Genomic DNA, 15,122 nt, shown 5'->3' on the forward strand with positions numbered 1-15,122 from the left:
AATAGATCTAACTTCTGAAAATTCAATTACAGTGCATGGACAAGAAAGGAGAAGTGTGGCAGTGGACAGTCAAGAACAGGTGGATGGCTCTGCTACTGGAACAGGAGCAAATGATGCACCTGTGGCTGTTGCAGCCCCTGCAGAACAGGCATCAGCGGAGGATACTGAACGTTCAGCGTACGTATGGCTCAGGCCCTACCAAACATGGAATTTTGTGCTTTTTGTTCTTTTCTGTGTAGAACTAAGTTATACTGCTATGCCTGGTTTATCTTTGAAGCCTTCACTACTCTACTCATTTCCATACTTCTCCTGTGTTGCATGATGATCAAATGATACCATTTGCATTTAGGGAGAAAAAGGCAGCCCAAGGCAGACACCACAGAGCCTTAGAGATGAGAGTGGGGCTATGGCAAGGAAGGGTATTGGTCACAGGCCATAGCTCAGTATTACATTTGCTTTTTCTGACAAGTTCTAGTAGCCATGTTAGATATGGAAATACTTCCTCATTGTTGATACCAATGAGGCTTGGCATCATGGGGCCAGCAGGCAGCAGCTGGGCAAATTCCAGCAGAACTTGCCTGCTGGAATGGTGCCAGCTGGCTCCCTTTCTCCTGCAGCTGGAGCCATTCTTCCCAAGGTACACTTGCACACAGGCAGCTGTGCAGGTCCTGCTTTTATGGCCAGTGCTGGATGTCACAAGCCCTGACTTCTTTTCTTCTGGCATGGAGATCTTGCAGTTCAAGCTGGGTGCCTGGACAGTAAAATCCCCGTTCTGCAGAGAAACAGCAAAGTCCGGCTGTAGGGGCGCTCCAGCAGAATTAGGAAGATGCAATGCATTAGGCTGATTAAATGAAACCAGGTGTCTGTGTCACTAGGGTGGACAAAGAAGAGGAGAATGAAGATGGAAGGTTTTCTAGTGGTTTTTTGGGGTGAAAGGGAAAGGCACAGGTTTTAATAAAGCTGGTGTGCTTTGAGCCTTTTGGGAAGGGCAATGTAGGAGAGAAATCGAGTATGGAACTTTTAGGTGTCAGGTCTTAATATGCCACCTCAAGGGCTTTCACTATTCTTAACCATAATGTCATTGGCCAATGAATTTGTACATGTTTAAGTTTTGGTTGTTCTGTCTGTAGGTGAACAAATCCCACCACTTGGGATTCATATAGCAAAGGAATACTTTGTTCCTTCAGTTCTCTGTTCCAGAATGGAACTGCTTTGAAAGAACTCAGCGCTACAGCATTCAACATTGACCAAAGGCTCCTTCCTGGGGCTGGATCTTGCCAGAGCCGTGCTACTCTGTAGCGTTAGAAGTGGGTCCTGGAACGAATATTCCAGGCTGAAGAGTTCCCAGAGGACAGCAGGATGCTGTAGTTCCAAAGCTGTTCCTGATGAGCCGCTGGAAGTCCAAGTTTCCAAACAACAACTGGCCAGCGCTAAAGACTGCTCTCCTAGTGAAAGCCAGGATGCTCTTTTGCTCAAGGCAGGGAGACCCCAAATCCTCATTAAATGCAGCAAAGAGAGAGTTAAAGACAGCAGGCTTCTTCAAAGGAAATGGGCCAGGGCTAGTCAGTGCTGTTGCATGATTAGGTGAGATTTCATGTATCAATAACCATTCAAGTGTGGCGATATTAACAGCTGCACTTTCTTTCTGCTTCTGTTCCTTCTAGTGCAGAGCCGGGAGTGGTTATTAAGTGTCCAATTTGCATGGGCTTTTACTCAGAGGTAAGGATCCACCTCTTGTCATCCTTCGTGCTTTGTGGGAGGAGGAAGAAGCCAAAAGGGGAGTTGCACAAGTCAGCTGGCTGATGTGGGCAGCTGGCTGGAAGCACAGTCCTTGCTGGGAAGCTCCACAAGTCACTTCTTGTTGGTGAATGTAGAGGGAGAAGCCCTTGCCAGGACAGCACCACAGATCTGTGGGTCCCTCACTGTTCTAACTGATTCCAGATGCTCTCAAGTCTCATTTGCCTGGTGCCAATAGAGCAGCAAACTTGAATTCTTTACTCCCAATACATGTTGTTGTTTTATTTCTTCCAGATTGTGCAGAGTGGACGAGAGCTCGTGTCAACTCTATGTGGCCACTTGTTCTGCAGTGTGTGCCTCCCTAGAGCCTTGGAGACTGCTCAGATGTGCCCAATCTGCAGAGCAGAACTCGGTCCAGAACTATACCATCCAATTTATTTTTGAGTGCCTCTGCTTCTCAGGACAGACTCAGGAGGATCTTGGAGACTAGGCGGTGTACAGTCTTGTTTCTTTACATATATAGTTTTTCCTGTACATAGTTTCATGTTTTCTGAGTTCAGTTCTAAGTAAAGTTTTGATTGATTTAAGTCTAGTCTGTCTGCTCTTCTGTGTTGGACTGTACTGATTGACAGAGATGTTGTTTAACAGGTGGAAATAAGGCTCTTGGTTTGAGCAGTCAGAAGCTCGTTCTTTTCATCACACAGTGACATCACATCAGTCACTGATTTGGGGGAAATGTGCTTTGTAGTTGTGGCCAGTGTGTGTTGTAAAAAGAAACAGGCCCTTCTTGAGATGCAAGGCCTTGTACTTCTCAGGCCACAATCTGGTGGATGTTTAGGTGCAAATATCATGATTTCAGTGCTCTGGAGTCTGAAAGAACAGCAGGTTGTGCACAGATGCAAAGAAAACAGTTTTCTTTGAGAATAACTTTTAGGTATCCAAACATCTTTTTTATGGTCCAAGCTGCTCCATAGTGTTGTGGTTAAAGCATTCTATTGATGACTGCCAGCTTCTCTGAAGCTCTTTACCCTTGTAAAAAGCCTGCAAGCTTAAGGGCAGCCACAGGAATATAGATGTGTAGACTGCTGTGTTCAACACTTAGCCTACAAAACAGAAGACAGAAGCAAGTAGTCAGGTAAAGAAAGCAACTGCCACGAGCATCATCATGATCATCATCACCACCACCATTTACCTTTCCCACTGCAAAAGCTAGTTGTCTCCAGAGGGGACGAGGGTGCTGACGTGGGCTGGCAGCAAGTGGCCCCATCCGTCACAGGGACGTGGCCAGTGGGTGCCCATGGTATGTACCTGTCCGTTTGGGAGAAAGCATTGTGCTGAGGGCACAAGTCTTTAATCACCTGCAGGGCTAAGCAAGACCTACACTTCCCAAGCTCTAGTTTCTGTGCTGGTGAACATCTCCATCTGCCAGCTGGCCATGGTACTTCACAGCTCAAGGGCTGCTGAAATATCCTTCCCTGCATGGGAGCCCTGCACAAGGGCTCATCATACATTTCTCCTTGAAAAGCTCTTCTGTTTCATCAGTGGAATTTCCACTTCCTGGGGATGGAAACCCCAAGGGAAAATAAACCATCATGGACTTCACCACTGCATGTGGTGCAACCAGTGTTCATCTAAGGGCATTTGCAATCAGAACGCCAAATTTCTTGCTGCTTGAGGAGAAGGGAAAAAAAAAGAAAGGTGATTTTGTTATACTGATATTTCTAGTCCCTCTGGATTAAAATATAAGAGTTTGCTGCAAGTTGTCCAAGACAAAAAGCACTGCTTCCTTTTGCAAAGCCACATTTAACAGGTATCGTTAGAAGAGGTATTCTTTAGTTCTCTATTGCAGTTTATGTATTTCATAGGTTGCATATTTGGGAAGCTGTGCTTTTACTTCTTCCAACAGATCAAAACCACTGCTTTGATTTGTTTGCTTGTTTTACACCTGCTCCAGAAGTTTTCAGTATTTCTCTAGCAATCTGCTATGGTGTGCTGGAAATTGCAAGTCATCTTAGCTAAAACAAGACCAGTTTTGATTAATATGGGAGAAGAAAGCAAATAGCACAGGAGTAGTTGATGAGCCATTGATGCTCTGAGATGGCAAGAGGCAGTTTTGGAGGTTGATGTAACAAGTTTGCCTGCTAAATATTTCTGGTAAGGCACCTGCTGTCACATAGCTTCAGGTAAGCCACAAAACCATGGAGGGATGAACAATTAAAAATTTAAATTAAATTTAAATTAAAAAAAAAAAATAAAACAGGATGGGTTAACATTATCCCATTATTAGTCTCTAAAAAGATGGCTGGCCCTTGCAACTTTCCTTGGTTTCTATTTCATTCACAGGACTTCAGGCCTGAAATGTGTTTTCCTGGACATTAAACCTGCAGAACAAAACAGGAGTTGGATGGCTGCTGTCCCTGTCCCCACCACAGGCATGTGCCACGCCTTGGCAATGTGAAGCGCTTTTGCTCTTGTTTTTCCCCTGGGTAACATGGGAATAATGTCACTCATTTTCTCTTAGAAAACACAGACTCTAAGTATTCATGTGCTCTGCTGGAAGGAGTTCTCTGAAAGCTGTGAGATTATTTGATCCATAATAGTTACGGTTTCTTTTTCCCTGAACATGATCTCGAGTACCTGAAATTCTTTCTCCAGTACTTGTGGTCATTAACTTTTCCTTATTTTGCTCTACTAGGTATGTTATTTATACTCTACACTAATTCCTGCTGCTTCCAACACACAGGAGCAAAATAACTAATTTAATATGTCAGACACAGCTATGGAAAATAAAAACTGTATGTGTCTAATGACTGAAGCTCAGCTAAAGTTAGTGCATTGTCTTTGCACTGCCACTGAATCCTAATGATTCTGTTCCTCAAACTGGCGCAATAAACCAGCATGTTAGGTGTCCTCATTTAATGAGCAGGGAAATAAAAAAAATCTGGAATATTTTTAAACCAAACATTTCTGGATCTAGAAGTCACCTCCATTCTGCAGTCCGTGGCAAGGCTCAGAAAACTGCAGTTTTTTCAGACAAAGTTTTTTCCAAGTGCAAGAAGACAAGGCTCATTCTCTCCTCTTCAGACCCACACCTCTGCCTAGCAGTCCCTCTGAGACAGCTGTAATATTATCAGATCACCTGGTGCAGTTCAGGAAAATAGAGCAATGACATGCTTTAATTTTCTTCTCCCAGAGGATGCACAGGTACATAAATTCACACCTGCTTGCCCCAGGGATGCAGGAACCCCACTGACATTTTCAGTGTCAGGATTCTTCCTCATACTTTGGATTTAGTTTAACACCTGTATGGAGGTAGAAAACTGAGTGTGTGCACCACCACAGCTGACCCAGCCTGGCTGTGTTGAAAAGGGCAATTTTAACAAAGTCACGTGGAGAGAGGCAAGGATGTATTTTCCTGACCACAGATAGCACAGGTGCAAATTCCTTCAAGGAGTACCTGGTACACACCCTGCTAAGGGGACAATCCCCAAACAGCTGATTCCATCATTGATCTGTAGACACAGAAAAATTGTATCTTTAGAGCTTTGAAAGCCCAGAAAGCAGAAATGCAGCATATTTGCCTCCTTCATTTATCAAAAACCACCCCTTACCTTTGCTCCCAAGATACTGCGTGACTCAGCAGGCTGGCCCCTCCCCACCTGGCCAGCTCCCATTTGTGCTTCTCATTCAAACATTTCTACATTCAGGGATGAGAATTTCATCACCTTCGCTGTGTTGTGGTCCTGTGCATGCTACTGCTTCAGGCCAGCAAAGTTTCAAAGAACTGCTAAAATGCTGTTTAAAAGAAGCCTAAAAATCATGAGCTGTGAAGAACTGTTTGAAGGGGGAAGCATCACTCCAGATTGCATCTTGTAGAGGTTTTGAGGCTGGGCATTGGGAACAGGGAGTCGGGCACCAACCTTGAACACTGAGCTTAACATAGAGTTTTGAACTATATGTTTTTTAGGTACAGAGCTCGATGCTGGCTGCCTGGAGGGGGCCAGGTGCCCATCACAAAGGGCTCCTCTCAGCATGCAGACACCTTCATGGCTGTATGAGAACAGCAGGCACAGCCTGGAGAGAGAAGGATGTTTTCCCCTTTGTAACACCGTGGTTTTTTAGAGAAGGCAAAAGCAGACTGCCTGAGGGAGCAGATGAAAACAGCACATCTCAAAAGGGAAGGAGCATGGCTACAGGACAGTAACAATTTCCTCCCCTCAGTGAGACCCATCATCATCCCATGCCAAGGACCAGGAACTGAAATGTACTTAACTACTGCACAGATTCCCAGCAAACCCCTCCTTCCAGTGTTCAGCCTTCTGGCTCCTAAGCTGGCAGCCAAGCTTGACCAACTGAAGGCGACCCAAATATATCCAGGTTTCTGGAGGATGGAAGACTCCCCAAAGCTCCCATCCTTTGCTAAGAGAAGTATTTAGGAGGGTACAAAGCAGCCCCCACAATAAGAAACCTACCTGAGAAAGAGGGAGGGCGGTACATGAGGCAAAATTTCCCTGGTGATTACACAGTAGTGGCACCTGAAAGGAATTACTGGGGTGATGGGGAACACAAGTGCCTCAGGGGCAACCACTGTGTCTCCCAGCACCTCAGCTGTGCACAGTCTGGCACAGGTGCATGACAGCTTGCCATGGCTCCTAAATCATCTGGTTTGGGCAACATGAAAGCACAGTCTGATTCACATCCTGGCTCCATTTATCTCCATCTCCCAGAGGTGCAGGCCAGGCTTTTCATGAAGAGCATTTAGCAGAGCTTGAACTGTAGTGCAGGAGGATTAAGTATTTTCTGTTCCTGTCTGCAAAGAATACTCACAGATTTGTGGATGTGAGGGAGGGACCGAGGGAGAGTGTGGTAAGCAAGCCCAACATTGGGCAGATGAGGGGTTTGCACCCAGAAGGTGCTTCTCTCCCATCCTGCCTCTTGCTCCCCCTTCCATCAGCAGGGGCTCTGACTGCAAGGGGGGAGCATTCAGACATTTCCATAGCTCAACTTTGAAATTTGGCCTGAAAGTCCAATGCAAAGCCCTGATGGTCAGCAGAGCAGCTGCAGGTACCTGCAATCACTTCCTCTCTGCCCTTTCCATCAGGTGTGTGCTTCAATGAGGTCAGCTGCTAGAAATGTCAGGGGAAAAAAGTCTCCCTCCAATTGCTTTTTTTTTTCCTAGGAGCAGCTCTTTGTTGAGCTTCCTAGTACTGAGTCTTTGGAGTGTGCACATGGGATTTGTGAAGATGGGACTGGAAGAGTGAGTGTGAGCAGACTGACTGGCATGGGACATGTGTGGCCACAGCCTGACCTGCAGCACACAGCACTTACCTTACTCTGAAGGCTAAAGGTCTGATGTGGTTTTCTCCTTTATATGGTCCTTTCTTAGGTTAATGTGAGCAGCAAAGTTCATCTCTGCCTCTGAACTCCCTCAAGCTATATGGATTTTGTTTGGTATGCTCTTCTTCACCCTTCCTTCCTCACTTTGCCAGCTAAATTCAGGCAAGGTATGAGCTGTCAAAAGAATAACTTACAAGTACAGGAGCTAGAAAAGTCTTGAAGTGTAAAGCTGGCAGGCCCCAAAGACCTGCAGGGACTATCCAATCCATCTGGTGCTCCAGGGTGCAGAGCAAACAGGCTTTTGACTAGTTCATAACCGCAGCATATGCAAAAGGCTCAATTATTGCTTCTTAAAAAGCCCAAATTATCTCCTGGAGTTGGAGACTGACAGCCACACAGTCTCCACAGCGTTATGCACGACTGAATTTTTGCTGGCTTATTCTCTGCTGTTCTGTACTGCCTGTAATTGCATTGCATTTTAACTGTTTAGCATCGTCAGAACTTCAGCCCCAGGGGCAGCGGAGGTGGTGAGAGCTCAATACATCAAATTACTACCCAAAGAGCAAGCAGACAAAAAGCAGAGCAGGGAGGGAGGGAAACAGACAAATGAGCCACATTCATTAGAAAAACAGCAGCCCTGACCAGGGAAGCGTCCTACTGATGTAATGAGAAAGGTGAAAGTTGTTAATAATAATAAAGAACACAGTAACACAGTGGCTTTTCTATCAGAAAGCACCAAATCTGGAGAAAATAAATGCTCTGTGGAAAGCAGAGATGAAAACTGACAAAATGCTCCTTGCCCACATAGCACTTTCTTTCTTCCCAGTTTTATTTAGTGGGGCTTTTTGTGGTATTGAGTTCTGTAGCTGCAGGGTTTATTGCTGCTCCCTTGAGTGCTGTGATGTGGCCCCAAAAGCTGGCATTGCTGCCACAGAAGCCCTGCCATGCGAGGCACTGAGGCACCATCCCACAGGCAGGTTTGTGTTCCACCCTTGGCCAGGCAGCGGTCCTGAGTGCTGCTCCTCTCTTTGGAATTTTGCCACCTGTGAGGGCCCTGATGTGTAACAGAGCTCTTGATGGATCAGCCCTGCTGAGGCACATCAGAAGCTCTGACCTCAGTTAAATGACTCTGCAGCTTAGCACCCTGAAATTACAGGACACTGCTCCAGGGAACAGGCCCAGCACAACGCAGAGGCCACAGTGATACAGCCCAGGAATGAAGGGTTACCCATGGGTGCCTGAAGAACAGCCCCAGAGCTGCCCACCATGGCATGGGGTCCACAGGAACTAGCAGGACCTGCTGGGTGTACCCTGTAGGCCACCAGCAGGTTGCTTGTGGGTCTTCATCATGCCTACCTGCAAAGCCATGGGAGGAGAAGATCATAGAATAATTTGGGTTGGAAGTGACCTTTAAGGTGTAGTCCAACCCTCAAGATGAAGCAAAGACAGAGGGACACCAACAGGCACAGCCAGCACTGCCAGCAGTAAAGATGGCTGTGGCAGCAGAGAGGTTTCTGTCCCTGTCCCAGTGCAGCCTGATAGGGAAGTGCCTCTGCTGTGGCTCTCCACAGGGAATGTGCAAGCTGGATCTTCAGCTGTCTATGCTGAAAATGTTGAGGCTATTGATGTTTCATGTCAGCTGCATTCACCAGGGTTAATTAAAGTCTGTGTTTTATAGATTGCCCTTGGCCATAAACAGAAAAGCTGCCTCAACTGGAAATCAATAGAATAATCTTTAAGCTCTTTTATTTTATTAGATATAGGTCTCTAATTTGAAGAAATTGAAGAGCCATAATTAATGGTGCCAGAGAGGTCCTGAGATGTATGTTTAAAGCTTCCTGAGGAGAGTGCTTTGCTGTAGGCAGTGTGCTAGAGGTGCCCAGCATGCTGGGGCACACCACTGAGGCTGGGGAATGCTCTGGTGAGTGAGCTCCCAGGAGCGCTGCAGAAATCCAACAGCAAATCAATAGCCAGCACTCTGCCCAAAAATTGAAGGGAAGGCTGTGAAGGCAGTGCTGTCACCACAGAGCACAGCAGAAAAGCCAAATCCTGGGCTGCTGACAACCAAGGAGTCTCACAGATGCTGCCAATGGCCTCCCTGTCCCAAGCCAGAGAGACTGATGTGCTTTATGCCTTTCTCCAAGTCTTCTGTGCACTGATATGCAGTGAAATGATTTGCTCCTCTTCAGTGGGGCAGAGTCATTCCAAAACCACAGATGCCTTTGGGGGTTTTGGAAGGTGAAGTATCCCAACAGAGCTACTGCTTTCCCTTGCAACAGCCTTGCTGGCAGGATGCACAACTTTCCCACAACAAACAGACTGAGGAATATTTTTCATTTAAGCAGCTTTCTGAACAGTGCCTGTAAAATAGTTCTGTCCACAGACAATGAAGTGTCAAGGGCCAGAATGATTCCTGTGATCCAATAAGCAGAATAAACCCCAAAAGACTGGCCTATTCATGAGCAACCTCAGCCAAACATGCAATGATAAATATAGAAGTACTTAGAAGGCTAATAAGCTGCTTGTGCTTGAAAAGCATGTAATGCCTACCTTTTCAGCATCTACCTTTTAGAAATAATTATTGTCAACTTTTCTATGTTGTTTTTCTCATTTCTAGACCTTTTCCCTGTAAATAAAGATGAAAGCATTTTTCTTTCTGTGAGTCAAATAACTTATTTGATACAGCATCTTAGAGTAGAAAGCCAATTGTCAGTACACTGTGCCACACCTTTTTTTTTTTTGTGTTTGGTTGGCTCTTTTTCTTCAGTGCCCACTTGCCTTGTTTGGGTTTACGTCCAAAATCCCAGCATGCTGCAACTGGTTACTCCCAAAATATTGTAAATCTTTTGATTCTGGGAAGAGCTGAGGGAAATTTTCTGTGCTTGAAGACAGTGACTCGCCTTCCCAAGTTAAGCCTGAGATAAGAAATCTTGAAAACACCTTCTCCTGGCAAACCTGAGCTCTGCACACTTTCCAGGCAGTGATCAATGATACCCCAAAATCTTTGCCAGCCAAATATGTTCTATAGTCTTCGATTGTAACATATTAATCACAATCATATACTTGACCTACAAACTTGTTTAAGAAGTAACTCATGAGCTGAACTAATTTGTAAGCAGATCCAGTTTAATTACATTTCTGTGGGCATGTTCATTCCACAGTGAAGTGGATGTCATTCACTTCTTTAACAAATTAGGACACAGAAGCTGAAGAACATTAATTTTAGATGGGACTGTCCTCAGAGGATTTAGTCAAACTTTGTTGAGAAGACTTATACAAATATAGATAAATTTTCTTAGTATTTTCCTATAGACAAACTTTATATTGGAGGACCATCTTTAACTTTTGGGGTTTTTTTACATACTAGTGATTAGAAAAATTCAAGTGGCTCTTTTAGACACATATTACAGCGGAGCTGTTGAGCTAGACAACCTGAATTGATTTTTCATTTCTTTTTCATCTACCTAAGCCACTGTATGTAACTTCTTTAAATACAGAGTTCTCTCTGCAAATAGTTCATCACCTCCCATTAAAGGCAATTTCAGCACCTCCAACTCTACAGAAGAAAAGCACCCCAAATATTCTTTCAAATACTTCCTGGGCTTTACAGATATCCTTCAAGCAAATCTGTCTTCTTCATACCAACATCAGTTCCCCTGAGATTCTTAACAGGAATGGAAGTTCATGTGTCTCCTTTTACCGAAAGTTTTATCATTTCTGGGGTTAAGAGGATCTCAGGCTCTTATTTCTGCTGTCCACTAAACTCACCTTTTTACTTCATGCACACAGCACAAGTCAGTCTCTTTGAGAGATGTTTCCCAGCCTTCTGTTGAGTGCTTGGTTGTCTACCATGCCCCTCACCATGAAGAGCCCAAACACCTTCCCTGTTTTGCTGTTTTTCACTTTTCTGGTATCAGGATTTGCAGAGAGGCCTGTCCTCTCCCCATCACTGATTGTGAGGAGGAGGAGTTTCCACTTGCCACCTCTAGCATGGCTTCTTCAAGGTTTCACAGAGCCCCTGCCACCACCATGCTCAGAATATTTAATGTCTGCTCTGCAGGCTTGCCATAAAGGGTCTACTTCATTCTGTGAAACAGGCATGTGGAGCAATGGACAATAATTGTTGGCAATTGATTGCATTTCAGCAAACAGAAAAGGAGAGCTACTTAGTAAAGATAATAAATTTTAATAGGCAGTAAATTTATTTTTCTTGACACAATATGGTAGTTTCTGAACAGATTTTGCACAAAAACACAGATATTTCAAAATATTTCTCTGCTTCTCTCTACTCTCCTTTCACTATGATACAACACACTGCAAAATACCTCAGGTTCTTAATCATCATGAAAATCCAGAATGACTGCTTTTTTTTGAAGGAAACCTCATTATTCAGGAACCAGAACAGTTGCAGATGCCAACTGCAACTATTAGATGGCCTGACCTTTCCAAAGTAGGCATCCAAGACTTTTCTGCTCCTGAGGAACACAAGTGATCCAGGAATACCTGAATGAACCATGTAAGTTCAGCTGCAGCATGGACACTTGTTCCTCATCTTTTATCGAGCTTCACCAGAAGTCTCTCATGGCGCCACTAAGACAGAAGATTATCAGACCCGCCAAATTGGAAGTAAGAGCAACAGCCAAGCACAGGGAAATAAACACTTTTCAGATTTGTCTATAGACATGAATTAATAAATCTTCTCAATCTCTCACTATAATGCTAGGCGAGTTTTAATATTTCAGAGAAGGAAATTGGAGAGAAAAGTTCCTCAAATGCATTGTATCAATAGGTATCAAAACTCAGGTGACTGTCCTGGATCTTGGTCCTGGAGTCAGACCACAAGTTGTCTTCCTTCCATTTCCCAATTAAAAAAAAGGTAATTCTTTGAATGCTACAGTCAGTGGATTGAGACTGAGCAGATGCTTACAGTAATATAACTTTCAAACATTTATAGTTCTAGAAAGGTAGGGTACATACAGGTAGAAGCACTACTTGATATTTTGGAACTGTCAGCTCTGTACAAATTAAGAGTGTCTGTAATTAGCACTTGAAACACTCTTTGAACTTCCAGAGTTATTCAATAACCCTCAGGAATCCCATGCATTACTCAGAACACAGGGAAGAAAGTTCATCTGTGAAATTGCTTACCTAGCTGATTCCCACTGTGTGCCCCAGGCTATATGGAAGTCATATTTGTAGCACACATAGTGCAATTAGCCAAGGAACAGGTGAAAACCAGCTATTGCCTGCTACATTGAAAGGACTGTATTAAGTAATTTACAGAATTTCAAAGAGCCTCAGTGCAAGGTATATTCCTCCCTTCACAGAGAAGAAGCACACACTTCAGCATCTCAGCCAGGCATCCCACCCTGTAAACATTTATGACAAGAAAAGCATGTGCTACAGTGAGGAGTCTCATGCAAATCACTGAATTAATTTTCATAGTGGCTGTTTGCCCAGTCCTTTTTCAAGGCTCAGGCCCTGTTTCCATTCTGCAACATACAATTAAAATATCCCTAGCTACCATTAGTTCAACAAAATATGCTGACATATTCCTTCCTGTGTGTGCACAAAACATTTTTAGTAGCTACTATGGAAACATCACCAAATTTTTACATTATCTTCACCCTTCTTGTTTTTACATTGTCTTCAACCTTGTTTCCCTGCTTTTACTATATGTGAAAATAATAAATATACATGATATACCAGTTATGAAGCCATCAAAAAATTACATGTCATTCCAGAAGGGAAAGGAGATGCTTGAGATTTAGGAGTCAAAACCTGGTCATTAACACAAGTGTCCTGATGGTAAAAAAAGCTTCAGCTTCTCCACATTTCCCATTGAAACACAACTTTGGTGAGATGCTCCTGCATATTGTGATAAAACAGGCTGCTTCACATCTGAAATGACAGGAATATCTCAAGATTATTATTCCAGGTAAGGTTGTTGAGAAACATAAGAGTAAGCTAAAATGGAAGACACAGAACAAATTCAGTATGGGATAGACAATAAAGATTAAATTAATTGTCCAGGCCCTTGTCCTGGACCCATCCAAAATGAACCATCTCTGGGTTTTCAGTAATGTAGGCAAAACTGTGTTCTGCTGCTCTAATTCAAAGAACAAAGGAAGTAATTCTGTCCTTTTTATTAGCATCTGGAAAGCTTGATCTCTACCTAGGGGAAATGAGAATAGGTCAAAGCCATCAAAGATTGTTCTTCACATTTCTCGCCAACCAGGTATTTCTCAGTGAGGGTGATGGGACCCATTCTAGAGGGGCTTCATTTGACAGTGCTAGTGGGAGTCTGGGCTTTGCTAGAGCCTCTCTTGGGTCCATTCCACACATTCTGTGGCATCCAGTTCCTCAGGCCATCCTTGTCCCCTGCCTCCTGCTCCACCCTGGTCACACAGGTCCCTTCAACAGCTGCTTCCATCTCCCACCCTCAGCAAAGGACCACAGCTCTCCACAGTTCTCCACAAATGAGAGAAGCAGCTCCGTGGGAAGTGGATATTGTGGTGCCTGAGAAAGCTTCATACATGAAGGAAAGTGCAGCACCTAAAAAACTGGGTTTCAGAGGTGCTCTGATGTTCTCTGCCCTCTCACACATAGAAATACCATCCAGCATTTCCTATGTATGTTAAACACAGAGGATTTCAAGCCATAATAAACCACCTCAAAGGGCTGGCTTTTGCATGAAGTGAAAAAGATTCAGATTTTTTGTGGGAAAAAAAAGGAATAAAGTACTTCTGGACACCAAATTTCTTTTTTTTTGTTATAGGTATCTGCCCTTAAAAATCTATTATTTCTCACACAAACAGAAAGAAAATTCACCCAGGGGTTTACATCCAGGAAATACTGTGCAGTTAAAGTGCTCACATGCTCTTGCCTATAAAGGTCTGCTCTGTGAGCTGGCAGATTCTTCAGCCCCCCAGTTTGCCTGTGAATCTGGTCACGATGGCATGCTCCAGCTGAGCTTTGTTTAAGCCATTTTTCCTTGATGCTGCTGCCAACTAAAGTAATTCCTCTTTTTGGGATGCATTTTTAACCTTTTTTTTTTTTTTAGTTACATGGCACAATACTGAGACTAAAAGGTATTAAAGGGACTAGCAAACACTAATGTTATAGAACGGAAAACAAAGGCTATAAACTTACATATTTACTGCTGAGATGTGAAAAGTTGCCGAGTTTTATTCTTCCCATGAGATGAGTGCTCTCCTAAGAAACAGAAAATACGTTTGCATCAGATAAACATGGAAAGACAAAAGGATCAACGAGTCTAGGAGGAGCACATGACTGGCCACTGTACAAACTAGCCAGTCTCCTTGTCAGATTTAGTTAACAGCAAAAACTGCCCACACAATAGATTTTTACCAGTCATCCTATTTTATAGATTATTTCCCCTGTGCTTTGCTCATAAATGGTGGGTTACTACCATAAAGTACTTTCCAAGGCAGTTCTCAAGGGGGTTGAAGAAGAGTAAGACTTAATTAATTTATAGCTATGATAAGAACATTGAATTATAAAAATAAGAAGATGGAAATATAAAATTCATTTTTGCCAGTAACACTGACATCAGCTCACTTCCTCCAAAGCAGAAGGATGAACATTTAAGAACTTCACACAGTTCTTAATATCCCTTCCCTGGAGAAGCCAGAGCCACATGGAAACAGGCAGAAAGGTAGGAAAATCCAAATATCTCCTCCTGCCTCTTCTCACCTGCAGGAGACAATTTAATTCCTCATGCCCACATAAGAGGCAAGGAAGTGATATATTACTTTCCAGGAGAAGTGAATATGTATTAAAAAGCTACAAATGATCAATGGCCTAGGGCTGCAAATTGTAATACAAATTAGGATTATAAAAAATTCACTGATTAGGCATTTAAATAATTAGCAGCCAAATTAAACAGTTGCACTCCTGAAGAGAATGGAAAAGACTTATCAATAGTTTTCAGACAGCTTTTCTTCACAGCAAAAAAAGACACTTTAATTCAGTGCAGCTTTTTGGAGATGAGTAGAAGCCTTGGTATCTGCTGAAAACCATTCAAC

At 43.5% G+C, this 15,122-nt stretch overlaps 1 protein-coding gene and 1 long non-coding RNA gene across 2 annotated transcripts in view; one reads left to right on the top strand and one right to left on the bottom strand.

Annotated features, from left to right (window-relative positions):
* Positions 1 to 6,395: 6,395 nt before the first annotated feature.
* LOC117244260 lies at positions 6,396 to 7,833 on the top strand. Its single transcript, XR_004497005.1, has 3 exons — positions 6,396 to 6,603; positions 6,692 to 6,801; positions 7,124 to 7,833. It is a non-coding gene; the product is annotated as an uncharacterized LOC117244260 (long non-coding RNA).
* A 3,407-nt stretch (positions 7,834 to 11,240) lies between these two features.
* The window catches only part of EMCN (endomucin), a 52,041-nt gene continuing 48,159 nt past the window's right edge, over positions 11,241 to 15,122 (bottom strand). Inside the window, exons 11-12 of the mRNA XM_015625693.2 lie at positions 14,227 to 14,289; positions 11,241 to 12,975 (exon numbers count right to left, since the gene is read on the bottom strand). Of these exons, the coding sequence (XP_015481179.1) occupies positions 14,231 to 14,289 (59 nt within the window). The 3' untranslated portion in view covers positions 11,241 to 12,975; positions 14,227 to 14,230. The remainder of the gene's footprint in view (positions 12,976 to 14,226; positions 14,290 to 15,122) is intronic.

The sequence above is a fragment of the Parus major genome, chromosome 4, assembly GCF_001522545.3.
Source record: "Parus major isolate Abel chromosome 4, Parus_major1.1, whole genome shotgun sequence".
In the NCBI taxonomy this organism is placed as follows: domain Eukaryota; kingdom Metazoa; phylum Chordata; class Aves; order Passeriformes; family Paridae; genus Parus; species Parus major.